This window comes from Rhinichthys klamathensis, unplaced genomic scaffold (genome assembly GCF_029890125.1).
Source record: "Rhinichthys klamathensis goyatoka isolate OS25496 unplaced genomic scaffold, OSU_Roscu_1.1 h1tg000048l_1, whole genome shotgun sequence".
In the NCBI taxonomy this organism is placed as follows: domain Eukaryota; kingdom Metazoa; phylum Chordata; class Actinopteri; order Cypriniformes; family Leuciscidae; genus Rhinichthys; species Rhinichthys klamathensis.
The window spans coordinates 1,211,486-1,228,455 of NW_026606594.1; the positions used below are offsets into that span (position 1 = coordinate 1,211,486).

The window sequence follows — 16,970 nt, forward strand, 5'->3', positions numbered from 1 at the left end:
AGTAATAAGACAAATAAATTATATAAATTAAATAAATGTATATTAGGGCTGTCGAGCGATGAAACAAAATAACCAAATGAATCACAAAGATTTCTGTAATTAATTGCACCTAACATTAAAATACATTTTCACAAAAAATGTTACAAAATTTAACTAAAATATATTTTCACACTGAATCTCCAAATGATTGCTGAAACAACATTAAAGACAGTATTTAAAATATCTCTCTCTCTCTCTCTCTCTCTCTCTCTCTCTCTCTCTCTCTCTCTCTCTCTCTCTATATATATATATATATATATATATATATATATATATATATATATATATATATATGTATATACACACACACACACAATAAAAATGAATACATAAATTAAGGTTATTCAATTGGATTTCTAAGCATACAGCATACTGGTTAAATATGGCTTCCAGTCTGACTGATCGTTGTTTTACCTTCAAATTACATGGCAAAGCTCAGTTCTGAAATCAGTTGTAGTGATTCTAATCTGACACGAGGCTGGTTTTGTATCTGTCGCTAATTTCAGCCTTTGGTTAAAGCATTGGCAGCCGAGACAGGGGAGAATGCAGCGCTTCAGTGACATGAGTGGGCAACCTACACCAGACGTTTGGCATCATGACTTTAAAATCAATCCAGCTTCTCTTGTAAAAGAGCTAAGCTGATATTTTGCCAAGAGCAAGCATGCTCCTTGTAAGGCTAACCGAATGATAGTATTCTGTTTGCCAATTCTAAGAACCTGATGATATACTCTGATCAGGCCAATAATCAGAATAGTCTTAGAATACTTTTATATTTAATGCATTGAGCAGATGAGCATAGCTTAAGGTTTACTCATATTTATACTTGCATTTAAAGGTTTGTTGTTGTTTTAAACTTTGTTCCACATATTTGTGATATGGAATGAGCCGCACAATCTTGAGTTGAGAAGAGATGGGCTAATATTCTAAGAGCTCAGACTTATGAGTTTTACCTGGCAGGTGATAAAACAGGCTAAAAAAAACTACTGTTGTACTGTATTTTTCACAAGTGAAATCTAGTCATTTCTACGCAATCTGGAATTTCGTGTGATGGTGAAATATTTCCCCAATGGGTTTGAGTTGTTCAGTCGATTTCGCTGATTTTGACTCAGGCCAAGCTACATTAATTGGAATAGAAGACCCAAGATTAATTTATTTACTTAATTTGATCTCAGCTTAAGCATCTGTCAATTTTTATCATTGTAGTAGAGCAGCTTCACAAAGCTAATATGAACAGAGCGAAGCCAGTATTGACAACACCAGGCTGGAAGCGTAGCGAAAAATATGGATTATTTGATCCATGTCAAGGTGAATCCGTGTACTAATTAAACTCTTAAACCTACCAGCGTTTCTCTAATCTCGTAACCTTGTGCCACATACATGCAAGTATGGATTTCTCTGGAAGCTTCTCTTTTTTATGATCAAACATGCGGTCTTGCATGTCTTGGTGGTCTCCTCTGAGAAGATCGAGACCCGTAACCCTCTCTGTGCTGTTTAATAATGGATGTTTAAGAAGTTTCTTAGCACAAAAGGGCCTTGTTCCAGTTCTGCTCGACTGCTCTGTGTAAATGAAAACAAAAAGGTTGTGAGTGGAATGGGAAGAGGAAACTTATCTATAGCCAGTTAGCATGGTCGAAGTTCTTAGTTCATCACTTGGATGGCTGCTCAAAGCTTGCTCATGTTAAAGATCTGAAAAAGATTATCTTGTTCACATTGTTAATGGAATAACCTTCTTTATGGGTTACTGTTCTGGGTTCACTATAAATTAAGCTCTATAGATGAGAGGCTGTTAAACGTTTTGATGCCAAAGACCCTTAAATCTCTTTGTGGTAAGGACCCCTTTCTTAAAATAGAAAGGCAGCTACTTGATCAATTATAAAAAAAAATACATTATAAATGTCTTTACTGTCATTTTTCATCAGTTTAACGCATCCTTTGCTGAATACAAGTATTAATTTCTTTCTTTCAAAAAAAAAAAAAATCCTGAACCCAAAGGTAGTGTATTTTTATGTATACAGAAGACCTATTGTGAGAGATTATAAAGAGTGTCATTATAAAAACACATTTTTGCAAATTCTCATTGTACTGAAGCCAAAGCAAATTATTAAAATATTACCCAATATGTAAAAATATTCTACCCACTATAAGTGAAAAAAACACATGTATAAACATCAATTTGAACTCATTCACATCACAGTTTTTGCAATAAATACTGTTCAAAATCAGCTTTATCAGCAATACACTACTAGCAAATTTGGATTTTATGCCTTACTAAAATAAAAAATAAAATAAAATAAATAAACAGGGCTGTTATTGGAATAAAATTATCCCCAGATAACAAAACAAAAAAACTCACTATATGAGAATGTAATACAGCAGTATCAAATTTGGTATGTTTAAAAATGAGTTTGTTTAAAATGATTATTATTAAAATATAAAATATAAAATTAATATTTCAATTTAATAACCCTAAAAATAGATTTTGTAAATAATAATAAAATAAATAGAAAATTCTCTAAATGTTTTGCAGATCCTCAAGCCCCAACTTTGAAAACCCCTGCTACGCACAACTTCTTGAGTTCTTATTGCTACTTGTTTTCAGCTCTGTTCCTTTCACAGATGATTTAAAGACACTCAAACTGTAGTATAATAATGAGAATCAACCGTCTCATTTGACTACACAAGCTCATAAGTGCTTTTTAACCACATATATCAAATATCACTCCACTGAGGAGCTCAGGAAGAGGCCTATACATAACACCTGCGAGGAAAACGTTCCCAGCACTTCTCCGCAATACAACCCGTCCAGAAAACCCCACCATCGGCAGTGTAAAGAGCACCCCGCTGAGGCCATCCTTAAAAATATTTTGGTTTGCAGTAACAGCAAAAAAAAAAAAAAAAAGGGTCGGTAGGTAGGTCTATATTTTTTTTTTTCAAGATTCAATGTAAAAAAAAAAGGATAATTTTGGTCATGGTGATTAGGTCGGTATGAATTTAAACAAATTTGCATATCGTGACGTCACTGACTGGGTCTTCAACCCCCATGCCTTCGGGCGCACCATTGCGAACCTCATTCTGATACAGGTTATAGACCACAAACAATTTGAAATCTTTGTAAAAAAAAAAAAACATATTTATTGCATTAATTCCAGCTGCATTAATTTGGAAAAAAATAGACAGAATAAAAAAAAAAAAAAAAGGAGCCACTAGATTTCAATGAAAGTGGATTTTCAGAGGGAAACAAATAAATTAAAATGACTAATCTCACCAGCGCCGCGCCGACCAATAAAACAGTGCGTTTGGCACCATTCGTTTACATTTGACCCATACTGTTACAAGCCCCCTTTCTGGTCTAGGGGCAGGAAAGGAGGGTAACAAAAAGTTGCAGGGAGAGAGTGAGAGATTTGACCCATAAACATCTGCTATTATTAACGGAAATCAGTGTGGTCAAATAGCTAGGCGCATTGTAGGAAACTATAGGCCGATTAAGTAGTCCTGACATATTATGGAATGGTCGATTTTCTTTTGTGCAATTTAGTACATTTCGGTATGGGATGTGCTGTTTTATTGGTCAGCGCGGCGCTGGTGAGATTAGTTCCCGCCGCTCTGACCATTGGCTGGCGCAAGCAAACACTTCTCCTGCGCTGTCGAGTCTGTCGCGCTCGCGCGTCTCGGTCCATTGAGCCACGCAGATTACAAGTCAGCGCAGCGCGAACTCTGTAACACACCGCGCCGTTTCGTCCCCCTTTCGGTGTGTTTGGCTTCCCACACTTATGTGTGTTTGTTTGTCAGAGCCTGCAGTTGCTGTGTGACGCGCGTTCGCGGTGGGCATGTCATGACGAGCTGGACGCGCTCCGAGAAAAGGCCGTTAACATCGATTCCCTATTTGACCATTAAGAATTTCGAATAATGAGCGACTAAATGTAGGCTCATACAGACGTATTTCACAAGCAGCCGCGCCGCAGCCATCATCACCGAGCGCGAACCATTGACAGTGAATGAAACGAAGCGAACGCACAGGCCATAGTGTGACATGCGTAAACCAATGGTGTAAACATAATCATAATAGATGACGCCACGGGTTTTTATTTAAAAGAAAGAACGTAGCCTACGCAATTTATATTCACAATACTTACTATAATAAATGTATATTATTTTATTGCATTTGTATTAGTTGTTTGAAGAGTAAAAAAAAAATCGGTCGGTCTTAATGCAAGTTTACAACCGGCAAGTCGGTCGGACTAAAAGGGAAAAAATAATAATAATTGGGTCGGTCCTAATTTGACAGGGTCGGTCGGGTTACGGCAAACAAGAATATTTTTAAGGATGGCCTGAGCCAACAACACAGCCCATGACATGGTCAACAGTATCAACAGAGCAACACCCACACTGTCTCCTCTAGGACCAATCCTACCAGGACGTGTGATGAACATCTCTGGGTTGATCTTCCTGATTTAACCATGCAGGAATGTGGTCAAGCCCATGATTAATACTGTATGTTCACAAACAAAAATGTATTTATTATCAAAAGCTTTCTTGACGTGATTTAGCCTGGGGTTTAAAGTTACATATTGGCCTTTAAGTTATGGAATATGGTTTTGATTTGCTTGATGTTAATTCATATTCATCATGTGTGCTGCTTTTGACTGCTGACAGTGAGTTTGATTGCTGGAAGCATTTAAACTCAGAGTCTCTCTGAAGTGTATAGCGGTTTGCTAGGCTGGTGTCTGCCAACTTTCCATGATGTAGCATAACTATGCCTTCTTCATCTTTTATGCAAACTGAGGTCAGGCCCCTTATCAATATTCTCTTGACACTAGTCATGATTGGACTGAATGATGTTTTTTAAATTAATAACATGAATTCAATTGTGGGTTACCTTTACAGAAATGCGTATGTGGTTTGTAATTCCCATTCACTGATGAATGGTGTCTCCAGACATTAGCTTGAGCTGTTTGTAGATGGATCAGTGACATGATGCTGGAGTCTTGACCTATTCATTTATTCAAAAACATAAAAAAGCTTAATCAGTGTTGAATGCTGCTCACTCATAGTAGTTAAACAACAGTGATGCTTCTCAAAACAGAAATGAAAGCAAACAGCAGCATTTAAATACTTCGATATGAAATAAAACGGTGAAGAATTTCCAATAGGACTTTCATTGACATAATCCAAAAAAAACCAAAACAGATCACTAGAATGAATCAGACTTTCCAAAGCTAAACACAAGAGTGAAACAGTGACAGTTTAAGTTTGATTGCAAGTTTTAGAACATTGCGAGTTTTAGGATAGCGAGTTTGATTTTCATTTGATTTTCAATGCAAAATTTCAGCCATATTTCAATGTCTACTATCATTGACAATAGCATAATGATGTATGAAGCACAGCTCACACAAAAGTCACTTTCAAACCAAGCAGCTTTTCAGTTGAGCGCAGCAAATTCACGTCACCAAACTGAACATGAGTTAAATTTACGTGGGGAAATTTTTCACCTTCAAGTGAAACTCTTTTACCCACAAAATGTCAATAAGCAATGGTAAATGTGACTGCACCTGAATGAATCAGTGCTTTGGAACAAAATGTTTGATTGAATGATTCAATGACTCATTCATAATGGCAGATACTTGTTGCCACCTACAGAAAATCGCTGACATTTCTAAGAACATTTTAAACTGGATTTGTCTATTTAACATCTTAAATTTTTGTATTTGTGATTGATTTTGTAATCCTATTTGCCATACTGCAATATCACATGGCATATAAACACACGGCCTTTTCAAACGCATTCAGATCTTAATAAAGTCTCATTTTGAGACTGAATGGTGCAAACAATCAGTCAGTGTTTCTCTGTGATGTGCACCCTCATGCTTTCCAGAAAGTTCATGATCCAAAACACCGGGCCAAATTAACACTGCAGTGGCTAACAATTAGATGAATGTTGCATTGACGCAGTCAAAACCTTGATCCTAATCCAACTGGCCTGGCACAATTTGAAAACTGCATTGCGTAAGTGCCATCCAACTACTGTAACTCAGGCTACCTGGAGTGAATCTGCCTAGAAAAATGGGCTTTAACGAAAAAATAATACAATGCGTTTCAAATAAAAGCATAATTCAGCTTGTTAGTTAAAACAAATTGTGCATTTGTACTTGGTTAGTTGGCTAATTGGTTAGCCAAAAATGCTTTTCAAACAAATCTCTTGTTGCATCCAAATTTACATCAGACTAGAACAGGCAATTCTTCTATATATTAGTCTTACTACACACTCAAAAGTATAAACTTTCCCATCTGAAGTGCATTGTAGTGCATAGTATAAGTATGTGGATTGGGATGTACCCTCTGTCTGCCCTAACTGAAAAATGTGCTAAGTGACCTTTGGCCTTAAGTAAAATATTATTTTACATTTCGAGTAAATTAGATCATCGGTCTGTTGTATTTTCTTCCGTAAACCCAAATATGAAATAAACTACAGCATTGTTCTTAATCGCATTATGAGCAGGTGTGGTAGCACCTGTCAGTGGGGAATGTTGACTTAGACATGTGTCCATAGCTCTAAGAATGATTCATGTTTTCAGAGCTCAGGGGTCAGGAGAGGCGGACACAAAACACCACACAATCCTCCCGAGAGGGGGAACATGTGTCTGTTTATCCATGGGGTGGGAAGGTCTTGTGAACGTTTCCCACTGTGCTGTCTTTTACTTCACCATATTAGAAATCCTTTTAGAAAGATAGAATATATGAAAGTCAGATTCAACAATAAACAGTTTGAGGTTAATCATTGCTTAACCTAAAGCACTCAAACCTAAACCTGAACTAAACCTTTATTTACACTACCGTTCAAAAATTTGCGGTTAGTAAGATTTTAAAAAGAAGAAGAAATTAAAACGTTCATTCGACAAAGACACGTTAAATTGGTCAAAATTGACAGTAAACGACATTTCTTCTAATGTTACAAATGATTTCCATTTCAAATAAATGCTGTTTTTTTTCAACTTCCTATTCATCAAATCGCTCATCAATCATCAATACATTCCGCAATACTATTGACATTAATAATAATAAATGTTTCTTGAGCAGCAAATCAGCATATTAGAATGATTTTTGAATGATCATGTGACACTGAAGAGTGGAGTCACGATGCTGAAAATTCAGCTTTGATCACAGGAATAAATTATATTTTATAATATATTTAAAAATAAAATTGTTATTTTACATTGTAATAATATTTTAAAATAATACAGTTTTTACTGTATTTTTATGAAATAAATGAAGCCTTAAATCAGTAAAAAAATCAGTAAAACATTAAAGCAGACCCAAAAGTTTTAAACGGTAGTGTGTGTGTGTGTGTGTGTGTGTGTGTGTGTGTGTGTGTGTGTGTGTGTGTGTGTGTGTGTGTGTGTGTGTGTGTTAACATCCCCCAGAACACCCTGGAAGTGGTGACTTTTGCCAAGAACGGTTATAATTAACATAATGTTTCAAAAATGCAAAGAGTCAAAGAAAAGATATCGTTGGGATTCCCCCCCTCCCCCCCAGCTGAAACGATAAAAACATTGACAGCACTTATGTTGGTGTGGATGCTAATATAGTTATAATTATGTTTATTATAACCTTGGTGTGAACGGGCCTTTAGAATTTAACATCTGGGAAATATTTTTGTGCAGCACACCAGCTACAAAAGAAAGAATAAGTTATGAGCAACACAGCATTTTTATGTTCTAACAAACCTAAAACAGAAGCTGAAATAAACTGAAATTAAAGGCTCACCCACCAACGAAATTTTCTGAAAGGAAAATCTTTCTGAAAATCTTTAGTCTGCTGAATAGGGCGAAATGGGACTTTATGATTCCTGTCTGAGTTTACAGAAGCTGCATGTTTCTAATTAGTCTCCTGAAACCTAACCAGAAGTGGGATTTCTCTCTTTCGCTCCCTCTTTCGAGGCATTTTATTTAATACTTATTTCCTCACATCTGCTTCCTCCAATGTTTCTTCTGCAATGTCACATCTTCGTTCCTGTCTAGTTCTCATGCTCGCAGCACGTTGCAGTCTCGCCCTGATGAGCACTTTGAGCAGTAATAATGCCACTCTTATCTTACTGAGATGCTATCCGTGGTGCTTTGAAGCCTGGTTGATGTAATCTGTTGCCGTCCGCACCTCCTCTTTATTAAACCCACGTTAGAATGACGGGTTTGACAAGGCCCTCTCAACTAATATAATCCCATAATAGTCTGGTGAGACATGCTGTCTACTGTCAATGCTCTTCAGAGAGCCTGGGGTGACAATCTTCACTTCGTCTTGTGTGCTGGTCGCTTTATAATCGGAAATGTCTTTTAAATTCCTGAATTTAAATTGAATTTGAAATGTAAAATTGTAAACAGAATTTTAAGTAGAAACATGTGAATTTCAAAATGACCATAAAATGGAATAAAAAAAAAAGTAAATAATATAAAATCGATCTATGAAATACCACCAATAGAACTAGTGTATGCGTGTATATATATATATATATATATATATATATATATATATATATATATATACACACACACACACACACACACACACACACACAATAGATGCAAATTTTGCTTTTTAATATTTATCACAATTTTAATGTCAAAAGGCAAAATTAATATGAATTTGATTGCTGTTTTGACAGTACTGAACTATGAGAAATGTTTAATAATTTGAGATTCATATATTAAAGTACATATTTTAGGGATGCACGATATATCGGCCAGCATATCGCTATCGGCTAGTTATGTTCTTTTTAGTTTTCCTTATCGGCCCAATAAGAAAATTTGCCCAATATATTAATGCCGATAAATAATTTGAATTAGTAGAAATATGATTGGAATCGCTTCAAAAAAGTAAAGTACAGTTAAGGGGTCAGGCTCTCAAAATTATATACAAATTTTGATTTAAATTTATTGGCCAATATATCGGTTATCGTCTTTCAAATATAAATAAATTATCGGTATTGGCCAAAATGTTCATATCGGTGTATATATCCTAATATATATTTTAAATATATTCAATAATGTTTTTATTACACATTTTTAAATTCCTAATTTTGCCCAATCCTGCTTTGGATGTGCTGGTTTGAATAGGAAGCAGGGGATGGAGATATTAGTCATGAGATCCACTAAGGAAGGTGGGAATTGCGCTGGTTTTGTCTTCATAGGCTTCTCTTTATTTTAGGATAAAAAGCAGAAACATGAAAGGAAAATGTCTGTGGAGAAGATAAATGTGACTTTGATTGGAACTGGAGGGAGTTATCTGAACATTGAAGAGAAAAACAAGAAGGGGTGGCTTTAGAAGAGTGTTAAAAAAGAATAAAGACGAGGAGGAGGGTATCAATGTGGCCTCCGTTTCTCTATACATTAGTGAATGACTAATGAGAAACAACAATGAATATTCATGAGGTCACTCTTCATTAGAGAGACGTTGATGGTATAGTGAAGGGCCCTGCATCTCTGTAGAAGTATGTGAGAGTGTGTGTGTTTTTGAATAAGATCAGGGTTCGGCAGCCTCGTCATTGTCAGCAGTCCAAGTAAACACCACAACCTCACTCACACCAATGCAAAAGAACATGTTTGTGTTTGCATTACAGAATTGCAGAAAACCCCGTCCTTTGAGCACTACACTTTGTCTGAGAAGGCCATGGACTACAGGATCCTTTTCATGGATGAGGATCAGGACCGCATGTACGTGGGCTGCAAGGACCATGTACTCTCGATGGACATTAATAACATCAGCCAGACCACGCTGAAGGTGAGAGAGCAGTCGACACTCCTCTATATCAACATGAAACACTTCTACAGCTGTTGAAACCAATGGTGACCACATTTTCTCATTTGACAAATGGGAGAGAAGTAGTTTGTTTAAACACAGAGACAGCTTAAACACAACTGGCACAAAGTATGGAAGTGTATCTTTCCTCTTCCAACTAAGGCTGGCAAAACTTCAGATTCATTGCATTCTGCGGGTCTATGCTGCAGGACTCCACCCTGAATCACATGAGTTCGCCAGTAAGAAGCCTTAAGCCTGAGAACAATACAGCATGATTTTTGTTTTCTTTTAGAGCTTGTGATTGCTAAATAACTCCTAGGCTTTAAATTTGATATTTATAGTAACTTGCTTTTTTCCATGAAACAAAAAAAAAGAGTGCCCAGGCTGCTTTTGTCTATACAATGAAAGGTGACTAAGAAGTGTTGTTGACACACACAAAAATTAGGAAATGTGCCATAGAAGCATTTTGTATGACACATTTTCTATGTTTGAAGTCTTCTGAAACTATACATATATATTATTTTTATGACTTTTTTTCTGGATTCTTTGATGTTCAAAAGTACTGCATTTATTTGAAATTGAAATTTTATAACATTGTAAAAGTCACTTTTGATCAACTTAATGCATCCTTACTGAATAAACATTAATTTCTTTAAAAAGAAAACTGACGAACCTCAAATCTTTGAATGGTAGTGTAAACTTTTTTTAGCTGAAGATCTGAAAACCCTCCACCACAGCTCCCAAATCGCATACGTTCAAATGTGATGCATCAAGATGTGTCATGCCAGGTTTGATGTCAATTTAAATTGCAAAATGGCAACTATTGATTAAATATGAACAATAACACTTGTCTAGTAGTACTATTAGACGTGCATTATAACGTAAATCTGTCAGTCAAAAACTACACTGTCATGTCTAAAGTTCTTTCATTAATATTAAAAAATCTTATTTTTTCTCTATCAGATCTTCTGGCCGGCATCCACCAGTAAGGTTGAGGAGTGTCAGATGGCTGGCAAAGACCCCACAGTAAGAACATTGACACTTTTAAACTCCTTGCGTGTTATGGTTGGCCACCTTTTTATGCCTCAGATAGATTCACACACAGCAGCAGCATTCTTGATTCAAATCCTATTTGTCTGTTGCTTGGTGAAGTGATCATCCAGTGAGCTGTTTTCACAAGCATTATTCTCCCTACAATCACAGCAATTAATTAAACTTGTCCCAAATCAATCAAAAGAGCAGCAAACATGAGCTGATTCTAAATCAGTGTTTAGACCTCGAATTTGAACTGTTATGGCTGGATCAGGAACAGATGCATGGGTTTATTTAAAATAAAGTTGTATTATTCCAATTTCTATCAGTCATGGCTGGATCAGAAACAGATGGTTTTTGCCCCAGTGCCCATGAGTAAAAGCTGCCTCTAGATGTTGTCTGTAGCGCGATGGGAGGTCACAATGTGTCATTAATTACGTGTGTTAGAAAAAAGTCAAATGTAGGAATGGACTAATGTTCTCAGCTGGCCAAAGAAAAAATACTGTACTTAACACACTTACCATAAATGCCAGATGCAAAACGAGACACTTATCTCACGAGACGAGACGAGACACGAGATTGGGTTCGCGAGAACGAGACGAGATTTTTGCACAATTTTTCAGAAATCCTCAATGACAAAATTCATGACTGGAAAAATAGTCTGCAGGTGCATTTTTGAAATGTTTAAATAAGAATCTTCTAATGCATGTCATTTCAGGTCTACTTACGAGTATGAGTTATCAAATGCATTGAAAGAAAACAATATCCAAGCACTGTAAAAGGTTTTTACTGCCTGGCTTTTCTCCTGTATGATTTCACATGAGTCTCTTCAGACCTTACTGTACAAATGAGCTTTCAGAGCTTCTGATTGCTTCTTTCAGTGTGTGACCTCCTAACTGAACTCCTTTCCACAAATTGAACATAGAAATAAATAACAGTTTTCTCTTAGTCTTATTAAGTGCAACCATAATAAAAGTAGGCTACTGTACCGCACAGCAATTTCACAACAATGATAAAGAGTCTGTTTTATTTTGCACCGGCAGTTATAGGGTTTAAGGTCCTTTCACACTGTACGCGATTTTGACGCACGAATAATTCGCGCGATAGTTTTATTTTTTGATCAGCTGTTTGTGTAATGAGTGCTTCCACACCGAACGCGAATGTGCTGCAGCGAAAAAACAAGTTTTATTTTTTTCGCTTCGATGTCGATTTTTTTTTACTTTTGCGGCGACAGAAAAGGCTTCAGCCAATCACATACAAGGAAACAAAGGCGAAGCTTGTTGACGCTTTGTGACGTAGCAGCATTATATGCGAGAGAAGAGAAGTGTCACAACATGAAATGTAAACTAAAAACAAGCAATACTTTGAAACTAGAAACCTTTTATAATGACAGCATTTTTATATTGCCTATTCCGCATCTCAACGCACGCATACCCTATCATTTATGACATGACGGTGTTTCTTACCAGCAAAAGAACGAGGCATGGGATAAAATAGCTGGGATAGTTGGTGTCTCCGGCGAGTTGATGAAGTGCGTGCAGATGATTTATAATATTTTTGACTAGGAGGGAAATAATTGATTTGGAATATTTTCAACATTCATGGTTGTGTGTTTCATATTATTTTTGCATGCATGTATAGGCCACACACCAGAGCATGTGCGTAAATAAAGCAGAGCGGGGTGACGCTTAAATAGGCCTATAAGTTAAAAAACTCAAACAAAACATACGTTTATACGTTTAAATAATATAATGCTATTTTTTTTTTATTTCATCTATGTTGATGATCTATATGAAAAGGGAACCGCATGAGATGAGTAAGGATCATAAGATGCCCAATATATCACATATTACATAAACATTTGGAATGGGTCAGAATTTCGTTTAGTATAAATTGTATCTTAATTTTAATCAATGTTTCATCATCATATTGCCTGGATTAATAGGAATAAGAAGCAAATATAGTAGACAATATAATTAAGACACGGAGGCGTGAACTGGAGCGCGTCTCACACCGTGTCCTAACTACACGCGACGCGATAAAATTCCAGCGACAGCAAGTGTGTCTGTCCACACTAGACGCGACGCGACTGTGAGACGCCACACGTCAATCAAAAATCACAGCCATTCAGAACAGCGTGTGGGCGGAGTCTCTCTGTGAAAGCGCACTGCTGGCCCGCACTCGAATTGGAAATGGGTAAGGACATAATCAAATCAAGAAATAACATTATTTAAAATCAAAACATTAACAAAATATACTCATTGACTAATTTTGTTATGAAGTACAGTTGTATGGTTGCATAGAATTCAGTTTGAACGCTATATTATATGCTTTCAAAATCTGAGGTAAATTATCCATTATCACTTGTTATGTGGCACAGTGACCTATTTTTAACTAAAAATAAATAATGTGTACTCATAACCAGTGTAATTTCTTGACACGCAGAACTTCCATCCAATGAGATCTCTGTGTGGGCGGATCTGTCAGCCACGACGTCGCAGAAATAGGAACCGTTTCTAAATTAGAAACTTTGCGTGTCGCCGTCGCGTCTGGTTAGGACAAAAACTGTGATTAACATGGAAAAGATACCTTTTATCGCTTGTCGTGGCGTCGCGTCGCGTCTAGTTACACGGTGTCATACCGGAAACTGACAGAAAACACTTTATTAATAAACAATTCATAATCCTTACTTTGGCCGGTTCTTTGTGGCAAAGTTTTAGCTACTTTACAAGATTAGCATACTCCCCTTCAGACTCTCTGTTCTTTAAGATTGAGTGCACACAAAACCTTCTTTTCTGTCGTTATAAAGAAAACGAAAAGCTCGTCTTCACTGGATGATGATGATGATGAAGTGTCCGTGTTTTCTCAGCTGTCGGCGCGAAAGTTTTGGAATGTTGAAGCTCTGAACGTCACAAATTCGCATCGCGGCTGATGTGAATGGTTTTGACGCGAACTATTCGCACGCGAACTATTCGCTTTTCCGTTTCACTTTTTCGTTACGCGTCCGGTGTGAAAGGGCCTTAATGCGGCGAGTAGAGAGAAACGACCGAGTGCGTTTGTCTCTACGGTTGTTCTTGCGTTCCGATTAAAGCAACTGCAAGTTATAAAGTCTGAATTGCATGATATAAACTCGCAATTTTAAGAATTGAACTCCACAAATCAAATGTGAAATAAAAATTAATAATTACCTTTTTTTATTCTGTGGCAGAAACAAGCTTCCATACTTGATTTAAAAAAATTTATCTGACAGGCACAATAATTTTATAAATAAAATTCTACATAATTCAAAAGCATTCCAACTCTTTGAATCTATGATCTATGAATAGAAATAACATAACAATACTTTATAAATTGCAGTGAGGTATTGTGATTTTTTTTCAGATGACAGTATTTTTGGAAAGAATTGGAGGAAAATGCACTTAATTTGTCATAAAAAAATAAGTCCAGAATGCAAATAAATAAATAAATCAAAAATTATTCAAAATATTTCATTATTTAAAATGTATTTAAATTATTTTTTAAAAATTGTTTATTTCTTTTGCTTTGCATTTTAGGGTGAAAAATGCCAATGTACTTAAAAGTTCTCATAAAATTCACCCAGCACTAGATACTTCAATTGTAGAAATACAGTGGATTAATAACTTTAACAGTGGGGCTACAGAGACATAGTGAAATATGCAGTTCAGCCTTCCTGCACTGCTTTTGACAAATATTTGTGTTTGAGCCCTTTCTAGGGTCTGTTTTCCCTCTATCAATGAGTGTGCATGTTGAAACTAGGGTTTACACCACATATTTCCCCTAACGTTTTATTTGTATCTATGGATCTGTAGTGCTGCTCCTTGTTAGGTTTCCCTTCCCTCACAGGGATACACCCTATACCTCTCCTCTGATAGGATCAGCAGCAGCCACAGGAGCGACAGCGCGTGACCTCATGTCATCCGAATCCATCGGCATCATTTGGGAAACACTGAGGCATTTCTTTAACAGAGCTGTAAATGATATTAAGACGTGTTTATAGAGCTTGCTCTTGTTAATTTTGCCTGATCTCTACGTGAACCGTGAGCTGTCAAGACGTCTTTTCAACCTTTGCGGAAGAAAAAGTTTACAAGCCAGAAGAGGATAATGTTGATATATGCCACAGAAAAAGAAATATTAATGACAAACATGTGAAAGGGAGGAGTGGATGGTGGGGTGTGTGCTGTTGGAAGTGCAGTTATTTTCCTGGAGTTGCTCATGAAGTGTGTGTGCACATGCTAACCGAGAGCTAATGCAGCTGCTGTTTTGACACACTTCGCCAAGTTCCTAACTGCTCCCCTGGCGCTTTTTCTTTTCTCGACTCATCCCTCTCTCCCTCTTTTTCATGTGCAGTTGGTTTGGCAACACTTTAGTTTGGGTTTCCTGGATTCCTTGAATAGGCCTTGAATTCCTGACCTATATAAACTTTCACTTCCTGAATTATAGGTTTGGATCGATACAAGTCGTCTTAATTTTAATTGGCATTTTCAGTTTCCAAAATGAAAGAAGTCAGCTTTCTTGCAGCATCAGCGTTAAATGACTTTAAACTCAGATTGTAAAATAAGATTGTAGTATAACTTTTAGGATCAAAAGCAATGATCTCTGTTTCTTTTGTTCTCCTCAGCATGGATGTGGAAACTTCTTACGAGTGATCCAGCCTTATAATAGGACGCATCTGTTCATCTGCGGCAGTGGAGCCTACAGCCCAGTGTGTGGATATGTTAACCGTGGCAGGCGTCCTGAGGTCAGTTTACACTTACTAATGTAAAGCAGTCAGACGGTCTGATTTAGGTCAGTTTCACCTTAATTTTTACTACATTTGCTTCAGATTTCCAAAATGTTGTATTGGGAAATGGACAGTAAGCTCATACTGCCCTAATTTCCCTAATTTCTGTAATCTACCACTGAGTTGTAAGGTCATACATCATCCATCTTTTGATATGACATCCTCCATGATAATTTAGACCAGAATGGGAATGAGGGTAGTTACTAGTTAGAGGTCAAAAAAAGAGAGAAGAGACCAGATGAGACGAGACATGCCAATCAAAAGGAGAGCAATTAATTGTAATGAGATTAGACCAGATGACAAAACTAAATTAGACGAGGTGAGATGAGACTAAACAAGACAAGAGACGAGAAAAGACGAGGTGAGATGAGACGAGACTAGATGAAACAAGACAAGAGATAAGAAAAGACGAAGTGAGATGAGACTAGACTAGTCGAATCAAGAAAAAACAAGAGACAAGACGAGATGAGAAGACTATTCAAAACAATACAAGAGAGGAGACAAGGTGAGGCGAGATGAGATGAGACAAGACTAGACAAAACAAGACAAAAGGCGAGATGAGACAAGACTAGACAAAACAAGACAAAAGGCGAGATGAGACAAGACGAAACAAGACAAATCAAGAACCAGATAAGATGATTACAACTTTTTATCTAGCTGCAACATGTGAATACATAGTTAAAGGTTAGAGAAGAGATGAGACAAGATTAAATTAAATGAGTAGAGATGAGACAAGATTAAATTAAATGAGTAGAAATGAGACAAGATGAGATTAAAAGAAAATAGAAGAGAAGAAAGAAAAAAAATTAAGAGACAAGACGCAGCAAGATGAAACAAGACAAGAGATGAGGAGAGGCAAGATGAGATGACAAAAAGTAATAACCAGATAAGATGATACGAGAGGTGACAAGCCGTGACACGAGATGGGAATACACAATTAAAAATGAAAGGAGAATGCAACTAGATGAGAATTAAAACAAGAAGAGGAAAGTGAAAAGAGACGAGACAAGAATCCTTAAAGTTTCAAGATAAAGCAATGAGACCAGATAAAATGAGACCCAGATGAAATAAAAAAAGAATAAGAAAAAAGTGAGGAGATCAGCTGAGATGAAACCAGATGAGGTAAGATTAAATAAAATGAGAAGAGATGAGACAATATGAGAAGAGATATGAGATAAGATGAGGCAAGACATGAGAAATCAAAGAGAGGAGATGAGATGAAACAATATAAACCTAGAACCAGATGAGATGAGACAAGAGAAGACAAGCCACAACAGGAGACTTGAATACATGAAATATTAAAGGTTAAAGG

General features: G+C 36.6%; 1 protein-coding gene across 1 annotated transcript in view; it reads left to right on the forward strand.

Moving 5' to 3' along the window:
- The window catches only part of sema3c (sema domain, immunoglobulin domain (Ig), short basic domain, secreted, (semaphorin) 3C), a 60,100-nt gene that overhangs the window by 18,959 nt on the left and 24,171 nt on the right, over nt 1-16,970 (forward strand). Inside the window, exons 3-5 of the mRNA XM_056247490.1 lie at nt 9,647-9,807; nt 10,789-10,851; nt 15,497-15,616. Coding sequence (XP_056103465.1) covers nt 9,647-9,807; nt 10,789-10,851; nt 15,497-15,616 — 344 coding nt within the window. The remainder of the gene's footprint in view (nt 1-9,646; nt 9,808-10,788; nt 10,852-15,496; nt 15,617-16,970) is intronic.